Below are 11,892 nucleotides of genomic sequence, written 5' to 3' on the forward strand. Positions count from 1 at the left end.
CCGGCCGTCACTCCAAATCCAAAGCCCTCACCAGGAGATTTCGTAACAGGTATCCCCTTACCTTCTATTGAGCACTCTGAGAGGTTTGGAAGTGGAGTGCTGGTCCGTCCATATGGGCAAGCGGCGTGTTAGGAATCTCGGTGGGACCTCCAAATTGTTGAAGCAAAAAAACGCTCCTCTCTGTTTAGGCAGCTAACAAACAGCTTTATTAATTAATAAAGCACAGCATGAGCCAAACATGGTCCCAGCAGAGCATGGCATCCAATTACAGAAATCCTCAAACTTGGAAAAGCAAAGCCTTATCAACAAGATGGCGGACAGGTACGAGGGAGTACATCTCCTGTCCCAACCAGCCCAATTAACACATACCAATAGCCCATTCTGTAGGCCTCTTCTCACGGGGTGATAGTTTACTCTGGTCTATGCGCTTGAGAGAGAAGTTAAAATGGTTTCTGTTTTACAAGATGGCTTCTAGCTAAATATGAAAATGGTTTCTACAGCTTCTACACTGTCTTGTCACAAACCAGTTCTACAAGCCAGATCCACAGGGAAGCGTTGGAATTAGCATGTGAATTGAATTTGCGGATGAACTCTAATGGACTCAATTGTGATGAAAGTTGGTTGGTAATGTCCCAACCAACAGCCATTGAAGGTGCAAACAGCTTTGTGTAGACTCCCATGTCAGGAAGGATACTATCTATTGACTTTGGGTAGCTAAAACGAAGCAGATAAGAATCAGTCTTCAGATACTTACTGATTCCCTCTAGCTCTCTTGTCTCCAACCCCCCTTCCTTCCCACCCCCATTTATTTTGGGTCTGCACATCCTAAACTCATAATTCCGGTCATCTGAAGAAGTGGGCTGTGCCCATGAAAGCTTGTACCATCTATGTGTTTTGTTAGTCTATAAAGTGCTACCAGACCATTTTTTTTCTGTAACAGACTAACTCAGCTACCCCCTGAAGCTTCCTTTAAGAATAGTCTCTCAAGATGAGTGCTTTGCTACAATTAGAATAAAACTAAGAATGAGAAGCCAAAACTAGAACTACCAGAAGATGCATGGAACGTTAAGCTTATTCTGAAGCTAATAGTGAGACGGTTATTAAAATCTTCTTATAAACACCAAGACTACTTGATAGAAAATTGAATCTACAGTCCTCCTTTCACCACAAGTGAAAATAGTGACAGGAAAAATCCACTGTACAGGTTTCTTTCTTGAACAGCTCAATAACTAGTTCATTGTTTTTGTTTGAAGCAGGAAGTGATTAGTATTGAAATTCCAGTGTGATCTCTAAAGGGTGAACTTTAGAAATACTGCATCAATACCAAAAGTAGCAACTGCCCAGGTATATCCTAAATTTGTACCGGTTTTTAGCTTGAAAAGCAGGATTACTAAAACACCAATTCTGCCTTGGCCTCTTAATATTTGTCTATTTATAGGCAGCAGCAAGTGACTAAGTCTCCTGCACCAGGCCACAGAGGGAATGTATCTTCTCCAGCTCCTGCTGCCTCCATCACTAGCATGGTCAGTACTTGCATCAGTGTTAACATAGCATTTTCTTAATAGGAAGAGAGCTTTAACTTTAAAGCAGCATACTAATTACCATTCTTGAAATACCTTGTTGTAAACAACTTAAGGTACGATTAATGCAGCTTGAATAACTACTTAGGACAAAATATTAACCTGTCACATCAAATGGCCGTATAAAATATGGTAATTTTAAAAGACAGTGGAGCATGTTCTCGGTGGAGGCCATGTTCAAAGGATCCCACCTGTGGGCTGCGTGTTGAGCCCTGCGTAAACCCAAACTGCCCCGTGTGGCTCAACACGCAGCCCACTACAGTATAGTAAAGTCCTCTTGATATAAGGACAGTCATTTCCTAGCTGGTCTACAAGGCACTTGTGGTGGCCCATGGCAAGAACTCTGGCCACCGCATTGTTGCTCTTTAAAGTTATTGCATCAAACTTAAATACACCTTCCGAATGACTAGATCCACGTAAGCAAGTGTTTATAGCTGCAACAAAGATGTCGAGTCCCTTTTGGAAGGGAAGCATGTTTCCATGCAAATCTAAGGGCCTGTGTACTTCAGGAGTTCTTCTGTAGTCACTGAAGGTGGATTAGAGCTAAGCTTGGAATAAGACTCCTGTTACCACATGGAGTTAATCAGGAATAGCTACTGTGCTTTAACTTCATAATCTGAATTGCCTCAAGTGCTGACAAATCCTTAAGTGAACGTAGAGCCTTGGTTCTAATAATCTCTGGGCTGTTTTTACAAAGTAAACCCATGCACTTCTGCAAACCTTGGGTAAAATGAGATTTACGAGAAAAAGTAAAAGCAGGAAATAAGCCAGGAATAGTGGAGATGGCCAAACAGAATTGGAGTTGAGTTCCCTTCATGTCTAATGTAGTTGAAACACTTATTTGAAAGGTATATGCTATGACTACTAGTGATCATCTGCTACTGGGATACAGTATGGCCTTGTGCAGGGTTGCAAGAAGAGCCTGATTCTGTATTTGCAAACTTGACAGATATAATGCTTAATACCTTATGCTAGCTGTTCTTGGTATTCTTGGCTCACTATCAGTTATTTTCACAGCTCTCGCCTTCCTTTACTCCCACCTCAGTGATTCGCAAGATGTATGAAAGCAAAGAAAAAAATGAGGAGCCAGTGTATGGGAAAGTGAAATCCAGTGACAGTAAAGATGAAGGTCAAAGGACAAATGAAGGTACTGTAATGGCTTCTTTCTTGAAGAAAAAATCACCAATCCACAACTTGGATTCTAGCTTTGTGGATTCCTACTCCTTAGCACTGTTAGAAGGCCAGATGTGAATTTAAGACATTCCTAACCTCCATGACAGTGTTATGAAAGGTGTACTTCAAAAATTTCCTATAATTCTTAATAAAGTAGTTTGCTTCTTCCAGAGCAAAATTCCACTGCTATTGAGTTCTGAATTCACTTTTCCTTAAGATCAGGTGGTCTTGGATATGGTGTTATAATGGTGTCAGTGACAGAACAGCTACTTTCAAGTTCACCTGAAAATCTAAATGCTGCAGATGGCAGAGACTTGCAAACAGGGTTCTTTAGCCTCTATTAACACTACCATTAGAACAGGGTAGTTCTGTTCAATAGGAATAATGTGTATTTTACCATGTTAGACACTTACCTTTTTTGAGTTGAATTCTTGGGGCTCAGGTGCAGTCTAGAACTCAAGACCTCTCTTAAATGACTGCTCTTCCAGTTGAGGTCTGTCCCCCCCAGCAAGGTGACAGCCTACTGAATGAGATGGCCAGAACAGAAGTTACATGTTCAAAATAGCAATTTAACACAATTAAAACAGCATGCCAGAAGGAATTGCAAAATATACTGTGAAGATTCTGTGACTGTATTTGACTAGTCATTAAAGAAATGATTTTTCCTCTGATAGTCACTTGAACTGACTAAATATAGCATCACAAAAGATGGTACTCACTTTCACAGTGATACAGTAGTAGATTTTTTTTTTTTGACACCTCAGCTACACCTTGTAATGTGTGGTTGCAGAACCAGCTACAAATGCAGTGGACGATTGAGGGGTGAAGGGGGTTGTAATGGTATTGAGACAAATAGAATAACTAATGTGACAGGGTCAGGCTAGAGAGCTACAGGACAATGATAGAAGGAAAATATATTAGCCCTAGATTAAATAGTTTACCCTGGGAACAGGGATCTAACAAAGGCTAATTCAGATCCAGCAGGAATTTGCCAAATCCATCAGGGCAATCAAACCAATTAAACACCTGGAGCCAATTAGGTTTCCAGAGTCAAGTGAGTCAGACTAATCAGAACACCTAGGGCAAATGAACCAGTTGAGAGGTTGAAAAAGGGCTCCCCTTCTGTTAGCTGACTGATCAAGCAGCTGAGGATAGAAGGTGCTGTGGAGGGTCTGGGAGGAGCAAGTGCAAGTAGGTATCAGGAAGAAGTACTTGCAGTAAGGAAGGTGCTGGGGAGGGCCGTGGGGAAGTAGCCCAGCTGCATGGACTGCTATGATCCCTTGATACTGAACATTGGAGGCAGCAGATATTGCAGGGTCCTTGGGCTGGAACGCAGTGTAGAGGGTGGACCCGAGTCTCCCCCCATGCTGACTCCCAATTTCAGCACCAGAGGATGACACACTTCCTTTTTAGTAAAGGGGTTTGTCCTGCCCTGAATTGCTTGGAGGAGCCACAGAGACTGAACTCTATAGTCTTCCCTTTATACCCGTGCTGGCCAATGATGAATGGCTCAACAAACGGCAAGCTGGTGCCCTAGAGCTGTGGTTCTCAACTGGTGGTCCACAGGAACGTTGTCCAAAGTCACACAGCGTGAGCAGGCGCCGCTGTTGGGCTGTCTTACGCTGTGTTCACAAGCATGCGGCGTGTCATCCATAGCGTCACCTAGGACGCAACCGCGTTGTGTTGCCAGTAACTTCCGTCTGAGGTTTTGAGCGTCAGTGTAGCTGCCGCCATCGTGCTGAGCGGTTGCTGTGTGATTTGTCCTGTGCTACATGTGCTGTTTTACAGGTGTGGTGTAGTTTGTTTATAATGGCAATGACAGGAAGAAATGTCAAGCACAAGTATTCAGAGGAGTACATCAAATTTGGCTTCGCTTGTTAAGAAAAAAGGCATGGATTTGCCACAATGTGGTGTTTGTTTCAAAGTCTTGGGGAATGACTCAATGAAGCTGGCTAAGCTGAAACTCCATCTCCGTGTCACCCCAACTTGTTGCAAAAGGATGAAGATTATTTTGAGCGGCGGTTATCAGGTCTGAAACGACAGCGCCTCGACTCAAGTGCATTCTACAATAAGAGAAGCAATGCAGTACACGCTTCCTACATTGTTGCATACCAAGTTGCACAGGCCAAGAAGCCTCATACCATTGTGCTCCCCTGTGCAAAAGAGATGGTGCGGCTTGTTCTTGGCAAGGAAGCTGAATGATCTAGCTGTCTCTAACGACACAGTATTGAGACTGATAAATGAGATCTCTCAGAACATCAGTGAACAAGTTGTGGTGAAATAAAGAAGTCTCCATTGTTTGCCATACAATTGGATGAATCGACTCACGTCGCATTGTGCTCTCACTATTGATGTTTGCACGATACATGGTTGAGGGAGACTTCAAAGACGAGCTTGTTGGGGTGTGGGGGGGGTGTGTGTGTTTTTTTTGTTAGACTCTTGATACCACCACAAAGGCTCAGGATGTGATGGAAATTGTTAACAAATTTCTTTGAAGTACGTGGTCTGGATTGGGTAAATCTTGTGGGTGTCACCACTGATGGTGCACCTGCCATGCTGGGCTCAAGATCGGGCTTCCAAATGCTGGTTGAAACAGCACGCTCCAATGGTAACCGAAGTTCATTGCTTCATTCATAGGGAAGCTTTGGTGTCAAAAACCAAAATGTTCGTTGTCTGCGCTTTTTTTTTTTTTATCATCATGTCTCTAAAAGGAGGTGGTCCACGAAAATTTTTTGATTGGCCTGGTGGTCCATGGACTGAAACAAGTTGAGAACCACTGCCCTAGAGGGAGCTTCTGTGAGCCTCTGAGGCAAGTAATCCACCTGAAAACACAGGACCTGCTCAGGTGGGAGTTTCACACAAGGTACAACATCTAACCCTCACGCATCACATTTTAGAATCTAATGTGCCTTACTGTATCTTATTCCAGATGGTTAATCCATCCATTGATTAACTTCACTACAAAATTGAGCTCAGGTCTCAAGTAATCCTTGAATCGCCACCTTAAAACTCACATGAGTATACACTGGAGGAGTAGGTCTTAGAAGTTGCTGCAATGGAAGAGTATACTCTGTTGGGGAGGAGACACCCCTCTTAATATCTGGAAAGCATGATTCTCTCTCCACCTTCAGTGAACATGGCATCCTAAGTTGATACGGCCCTTGGTTACCAAGATATGCAGGAATATCCTCCAGTGTAACCACTTCTATTTCTCTGTGCACATGCATTGTTGCCCCTTCATTTCTACTTGTTAAGTTACATTTTTTGTGGAAGTTGGCTTAATAGATAATGACAAGCTTGCGTTTGCCTGTAAATTTTTTTCATCTTTGGGAAAGAATTGATGATCCTGTGCATTCTTTCTTTCCTTCTAACTCTGGAAATACAGGCTCGACCTCTGGAAATACAGGCTCGACCTCCCTGGTCTGGCACCCAATGAGGGGATTTGCCAGACCAAGGGAAGTCGCCTGCTGCCGGCCCACCACCCTGCTGCCAGCTCCACTTCATGCCCTGGCCAATCACCCTGGTGCCATGGCCCTCCCAGTCAGGCTGCTGCCAGCCCCGCTGAATAGAGCTCCAAGCTGCTGGCCCTTGTGATGTCTGACTCATGGCCACCAGGGCACTCTGGCCCAGGAACATCCATGGTCTGCTGGACCAGAGTCCCAGTTTAGGGAGGTGCAGTTTGTGTTCAGTGTGGTTGTGGGTGCCTTCAGCCTCCTAAGAGGCTACGGATTTAGTGCTAGAAAGTAAGGACTGCCTCTAATTTTGCATGTGACTTTTAATTCCAGTCGTTTGTAAGACTAGAGGTCTATCCAAGAATACGAACTTAATTGTCTTGCTTGTATCAGTTTATAAATAGTAACTAGTCTACTGCTAGAGGAGCATGCCTGGAAATCCACTTAAGACTGCCTGCAATTCTGGAGCTAAAAGGGCATGGTTCTATGTTCATAGAGCTATTCTGAAGAACTTGGGTTTGAGGGAATATTGCTGTACTGAACTAGATTTTCAGATGAGACCTTGATAAGCTATACAAGAATGTTAACATGATCTTTTCAATAAAGCTGAAACAGTGGATTCTTTAATTCAAGAATATGGACTCCTTTGTCATTAGTGCTTGAGCAATCAAAGGAAAGCTGAAGAAACCAGATGAGGGACGTGGTTAGACATCTGACTAATCAGACTTTTGTACATCTTCCAGACTAGCTTTAGCAAATATTACACCTAGCTTTAAGAGACTTCTGCCTCTTTGTACACTGCACAACTAGAAATCCAGTTTAATGGTCCCATTTCAATTTGACTGCAGATAGCTTGGTGAAGACTGCAGATCAAGATACTTCACCTGCTGTAGGTACCAAACTATCTGCATTGCAACGCTCTGCATGTTCTACACCACTTTCTCAGCCAAACCATTGTACCAAAGAACAAGACTACAGACCTAAATCAACTGGCAGAGACGCTCCTGCAACAGCCTCCCCTGTACCAGGGGCTCCCTTCCTCTGTCCTGTTCACCAGGTACCCCATGTACCAGTTGTACGACCTGCTCATCAACTGCATCCAGGACTGGTCCAGTGGATGCTGGCACAGGGAGTACATCCACAACATCTTCCACTGCTGCAAGCAGGTAATGCTCTTGTACCACTTAACTGCTAGGTGACATTTCAAAGTAACTTATTTGTAGCCTCATCAGAAGCACTGATGGCTTTATGTAATGCTAGGTACAGACTAAGACCTGTGGTGATGGGGAAAATAACTTATTTGTGGCAATTACAAATTCCTTTCAGAAGGCTGACAATCTCTCAAACCAGCTAAACAAGTGTGCCTTACCAATAAAGAGCCTTAATTATATTTCTGACTCCTTAATGAGCCTCCCCCAACTTTGTCTAATCAATAGGTATGATTTCTCTAGGAATGGACTTGTCTCTCGTACAGGGGATATCTACTCCCATCCTTGGCCAGCCTTTTTATCCAACAGCCAGCCATCACCTCTTAAACCCACGCTTGGGAACACCTCTGCAGCTGGCAATGATACAACAGCACCTACAGCGATCAGGTAGGTTAAACAGTATACCTCAAGGTAATCATGGCCTTCTAGAACAGACTAATCTGCACCATAGGAACTCTTTCATACTGGTCTCAGGCCCACTCATTGGCGGGGGAGGGTGCGGGGGGCAGCAGTGATTTGCTGTGGTGGCTTGAGCCCTGGGCCTTTCAAATGACTGCGGGAGTGCTGGGCTGCACATGTCCCCTGCCGCCTCCTTAGCACTGCCTGGCAATGCTCCAGGCAGCACTGAGGGCAGCTGGCCCTTAGCCCTGCCCATTCCAGGAGCAGAGAGCTGAGTGTGCCTACCTGCCCCCCCCCCCCCCCCCCCCCCCCCAGCCCCACACACCTTGCCCAGGGGCCCATGGAGGCTGTTGGCTCCCCTGACTAGTCTGTGTTCAATTAATGAACATGGCTAACTGAAGGTACTTGGTGTCTCTGCTATAGGGAAAACTTTTCAAAGCTATCTACGCTCTCCCCTGAAGCCTAGGTCTCATGGATTAGTTTCCTAGATAGGTTCAGACTTTCAAAGCTTCCTTTCCACTTAACTGTAGCATGATTATACTCCCCCTCTATCATGGGGTGATGGTTTCTCGCCTCTGTCTGCTGGTGGGAGTGAATTTTATGCCGTGGTACAGTTAGTGCTTATACCACCTACTCAAGCTGAGCAGCTGCTTTACCTTTTCCCTTATCGGGGGGGGGGGGGGGGGCGTGCTCCTGTAACCCACAACTTTAAAACACTCTAGTCAATCTTTGTGAGCATGAGGGAACCACATGCAGATCTCATCTAAAAGATGGAGATCAATGTACTACTTGAAGTCAACAAATGCATGTTGAAACTACTGTGCAACAGCAGTTATTAATCTAGAAAAACACTGAACCCCATAGTAGCTTGTTTGCCCTGTCCATTTTCCATATTGATTGTGCATTCACAAGTCCTCTTGAGATGTGAAAAAGGTTTCCTGGCTCTAACTTTTCTGTTCCTACCTCCTAATAGTTCTCCACTCTCCAGCCTCTGGAGCACAGGGACCTGCTGTTGGTGTTCAGAATGTGGCATCTCGGACTGGGCTGCCTCATGTATCCTCACAGCTTGACCATTGCACCAACCAGAGAAGTGATTCACCTATTGGCCTTGCAAAATGGTTTGGCTCAGATGTTTTGCAACAGACCCTTCCTTCCATGCCATCCAAAGTAATCAGTGTAGATGAACTGGAATATCGGCAGTGACTTCTAGGAGAGTGGGTAGCTCTTTGTTTAGATTGGAACGAGTCCTGATAGTATGTTGTACTTCACCTGTTTGTTTTGGGGCTTTAATATTCTGTGCAGAACTTTTCAAGAGACTAAAGCACATGGCACCTGTCCTGGTCTCCATGGCTTCTTATGGCTTGGAACCATGAAGCCTGAAGACATGTGGGTGCAATACAAAGCCAATTTAATCCTGGAAATCTCTATTTTTGTGTTTGTAAAATATGTGAATGAAGGGTTATCCTTTTGTGTAGAGGGAGTAGCTAAGGGCTCCTCCTGCAGAAAATATACAAACATTGTGTATATACCTTTTTTTGTACAGATGTACATAAGATTAGCTGATAAGTTGAGCTTTAGTTGTACCTATGGTTTGGATCTCTTCATTGTTTATGTGGGACTTCTGTTTAATCTTAAAGTTGCAGATGTGAAGTGTGAGAGTGAACAAGATAAAGCTGATTTACCTCTTGATATCTTTCACATCTCCCTCTCCGAGCATATTTCTCCTTGTCTTATGTAATGTGTAGGTTCAGTGTAGCTGAACCTTGAAGTAAAAGCCTACAACTTGCTCCTTGTACAACATCTGATTCATTGTGTTTTTCCATCAAAGTAGGTGTGATGGGACCCTGGGTTCTGAATGGGCGGAGCACCCGGTGCCCCGCCCTTTGCAGCTGCTGGGGGAAGCGCTCCGTGGCGATGGCGCCACGGGGGGAGACAGAGTCTGGAGGCAGCTGAGCGCATGGCTCCCTGCGCTACACACGGGTGCTCCGGGGCCAGCAGGGACCGGGAGGAGGCCGGCGGAGAGACTATGTCCGCTGATGTCATGGGTGAGCGCCAGGGGAGGGGCTGAGCATGGCCATGTCCGGCGGCAGTTTAAATGGTGCCCCGGCCCACTGGGCCGGGGAGGGGGAGCACCAAAAGGCCAGCGGCAGAGGGAAGGGGGCTGAGGAGGACTCCCAGTGGTGGGGGGGAGTCACGGAGGACCCTACACGGATCCGTGCTGGATCGATAACCACAGCAGGAAGAAGGAAGCGGCCCAGGATGGGGACAGGAGGTGGAGAAACACCCCCCCACACACACCCCCTGAGGGTTGGTGGGTTATGGGGAAACTCCCCACCAACCAGACAGCGAATCCTATTCGCTGCCTTTAGGGTCCCGGGTCGGGACCCGGAGAGGGGGCGGGCCTGAGTCCCCCAGAACTGAGGCGGACTCATGGAAATCACTAGTTGACTGGTGGACGGAGAGATCTGGGAAGGGGGGAGCACCAGGGTTTGTGGAAAGGACGACTGCCCATTTGCAGGTACCTCTGATGAGGGGGCTGTAAACCTGAGGGGGAACCTGCGTTGTAACAGATGGTGGAGAATGCGGGCAATTGATTGCAGTCCTTGGGTGTAGGGTTTTAAATAAATAAACCACCCAGTCCATCAGAAGATGGATGTCAATAAAATGTTTGAGTGGCTGGTGGAGCAGCAGCAACAAACACAATTACTGCAACAGTTAGCTGCCCAACAGGAGCAGCAGAGGCAGTTAATTAGGGAACTGGTGGACCAACAGCAGTCCCAGAGGGAGAGATGGCTTCAACAGGGTGTGGCCTTAGCAAAAGCAAGTGGAGGGGTGAGTGGCAGTGCCAACGACAGATCGGGAGGAGTGCTGCAGTTGCCCATACGGTTGACCAAAATGGGACCGTAGGATGACCCTGAAGCGTATCCAGAGACATTCGAGAGGGTGGCAACAGTGGCCAGAGGACCACTGGGCCACCTTACTTGCCCCCTATCTGTTGGGGGCAGCGTAATTAGCATACCTGAGTTTAGACCCCCCAGGAGCTGCTAAACTATCATAAGGTAAAGGAATTTATCCTCGACCAAGTTGGGGTAAACCCCGAGACATTCAGGCAGAAATTTAGACAGGAACACTACCCTGCCGGGGCATGCCCACGGGGGGTTGCCCAGAGGCTCAGGGAGGCCTGCTGGAGGCGGTTAGAACCCAAGAGGCGGACCAGTACTCAGCTGGTCGACATAATAGTACTCGAGCACTTACTCCAGATTTTGCCAGGTGAGGCGCAGAAACGGGTGCAGGAACAGCAACTGTCAACCCTGGCCGAGGCAGTTACCTTAATGGAGGCCTATTTGGCAGCTGAAGGGATCGGAGAGACGAGCAGGACTCCATCAGGCGGACATGGGCAACGCCCACTGTTAGGATGAGCCCGGACCCCGCAAGGAGGTAGGGGTTGGAGCCTTGGAGGGTTCATGATGGGGGGGGGGGGGGGGGGGTCGGGAAGACGGCTCCGCCAGGTCTGCAGAAAATCAGGTAGACTAAGTGGTAAAGAGGGACAAAGCCGTTAGGTGAGAGGAACTGGGGCGAGCCCCTGAGCTAGGGGTAAGCACCCAGGCAAGTTGCTATGAGTGCGGGCAGGAAGAGCACTTTTGCTGGGACTGTCCTTTCATGGACTGCTCGTTTGGGCAGATCGTGAACTCAAGCCCCCAGGCACGGCCGTGGGATAAAGAAAAGCTGTTGGTGCATGTCAAGGTAGAGGGGCAAGCCATCTGGGCCCTATTAGATTCGGGTTGCGGGCAGACTATGGTCTGGGCCACGCTAGTTCCCCAGCCTGAGCCGGCGGGAGCCCTGGTGTGGCTGAAGTGTGTCCACGGGGACGTCCAACCCTATCCCACAGCCTGGGTATGGATGGCCGATGACTATGAAGAAATAATGTCAGGTAGCGTTAGCTGCAAATTTGAAATATGTTGTTGGGGTGAGACTGGCCCGGATTCCAATGCCTGAGAGGGGCCTGGAGACACCAAACAACCCGGGGGCCCGAGGAGGACGGAGCAGAGAGCGCGCTAGCGGTCTGAAAGGTTACGAGGA

At 46.9% G+C, this 11,892-nt stretch overlaps 1 protein-coding gene across 2 annotated transcripts in view; it reads left to right on the top strand.

Annotated features, from left to right (window-relative positions):
• LOC102450726 (eukaryotic translation initiation factor 4E transporter-like) overlaps positions 1-9,598 on the top strand; it is a 59,972-nt gene extending 50,374 nt beyond the window's left edge. The window contains exons 14-18 of one of the 2 annotated variants that reach the window (XM_089775054.1): positions 1,439-1,523; positions 2,598-2,727; positions 7,054-7,371; positions 7,657-7,800; positions 8,786-9,598. In XM_089775054.1, coding sequence (XP_089631180.1) covers positions 1,439-1,523; positions 2,598-2,727; positions 7,054-7,371; positions 7,657-7,800; positions 8,786-9,015 — 907 coding nt within the window. In that variant the 3' untranslated portion in view covers positions 9,016-9,598. The remainder of the gene's footprint in view (positions 1-1,438; positions 1,524-2,597; positions 2,728-7,053; positions 7,372-7,656; positions 7,801-8,785) is intronic. The other variant, XM_089775055.1, reaches the window with a different exon arrangement.
• The last annotated feature ends 2,294 nt before the right edge of the window (positions 9,599-11,892 follow it).

Source organism: Pelodiscus sinensis, chromosome W (genome assembly GCF_052426305.1).
Source record: "Pelodiscus sinensis isolate ZL-2025 chromosome W, ASM5242630v1, whole genome shotgun sequence".
Taxonomy (NCBI): domain Eukaryota; kingdom Metazoa; phylum Chordata; order Testudines; family Trionychidae; genus Pelodiscus; species Pelodiscus sinensis.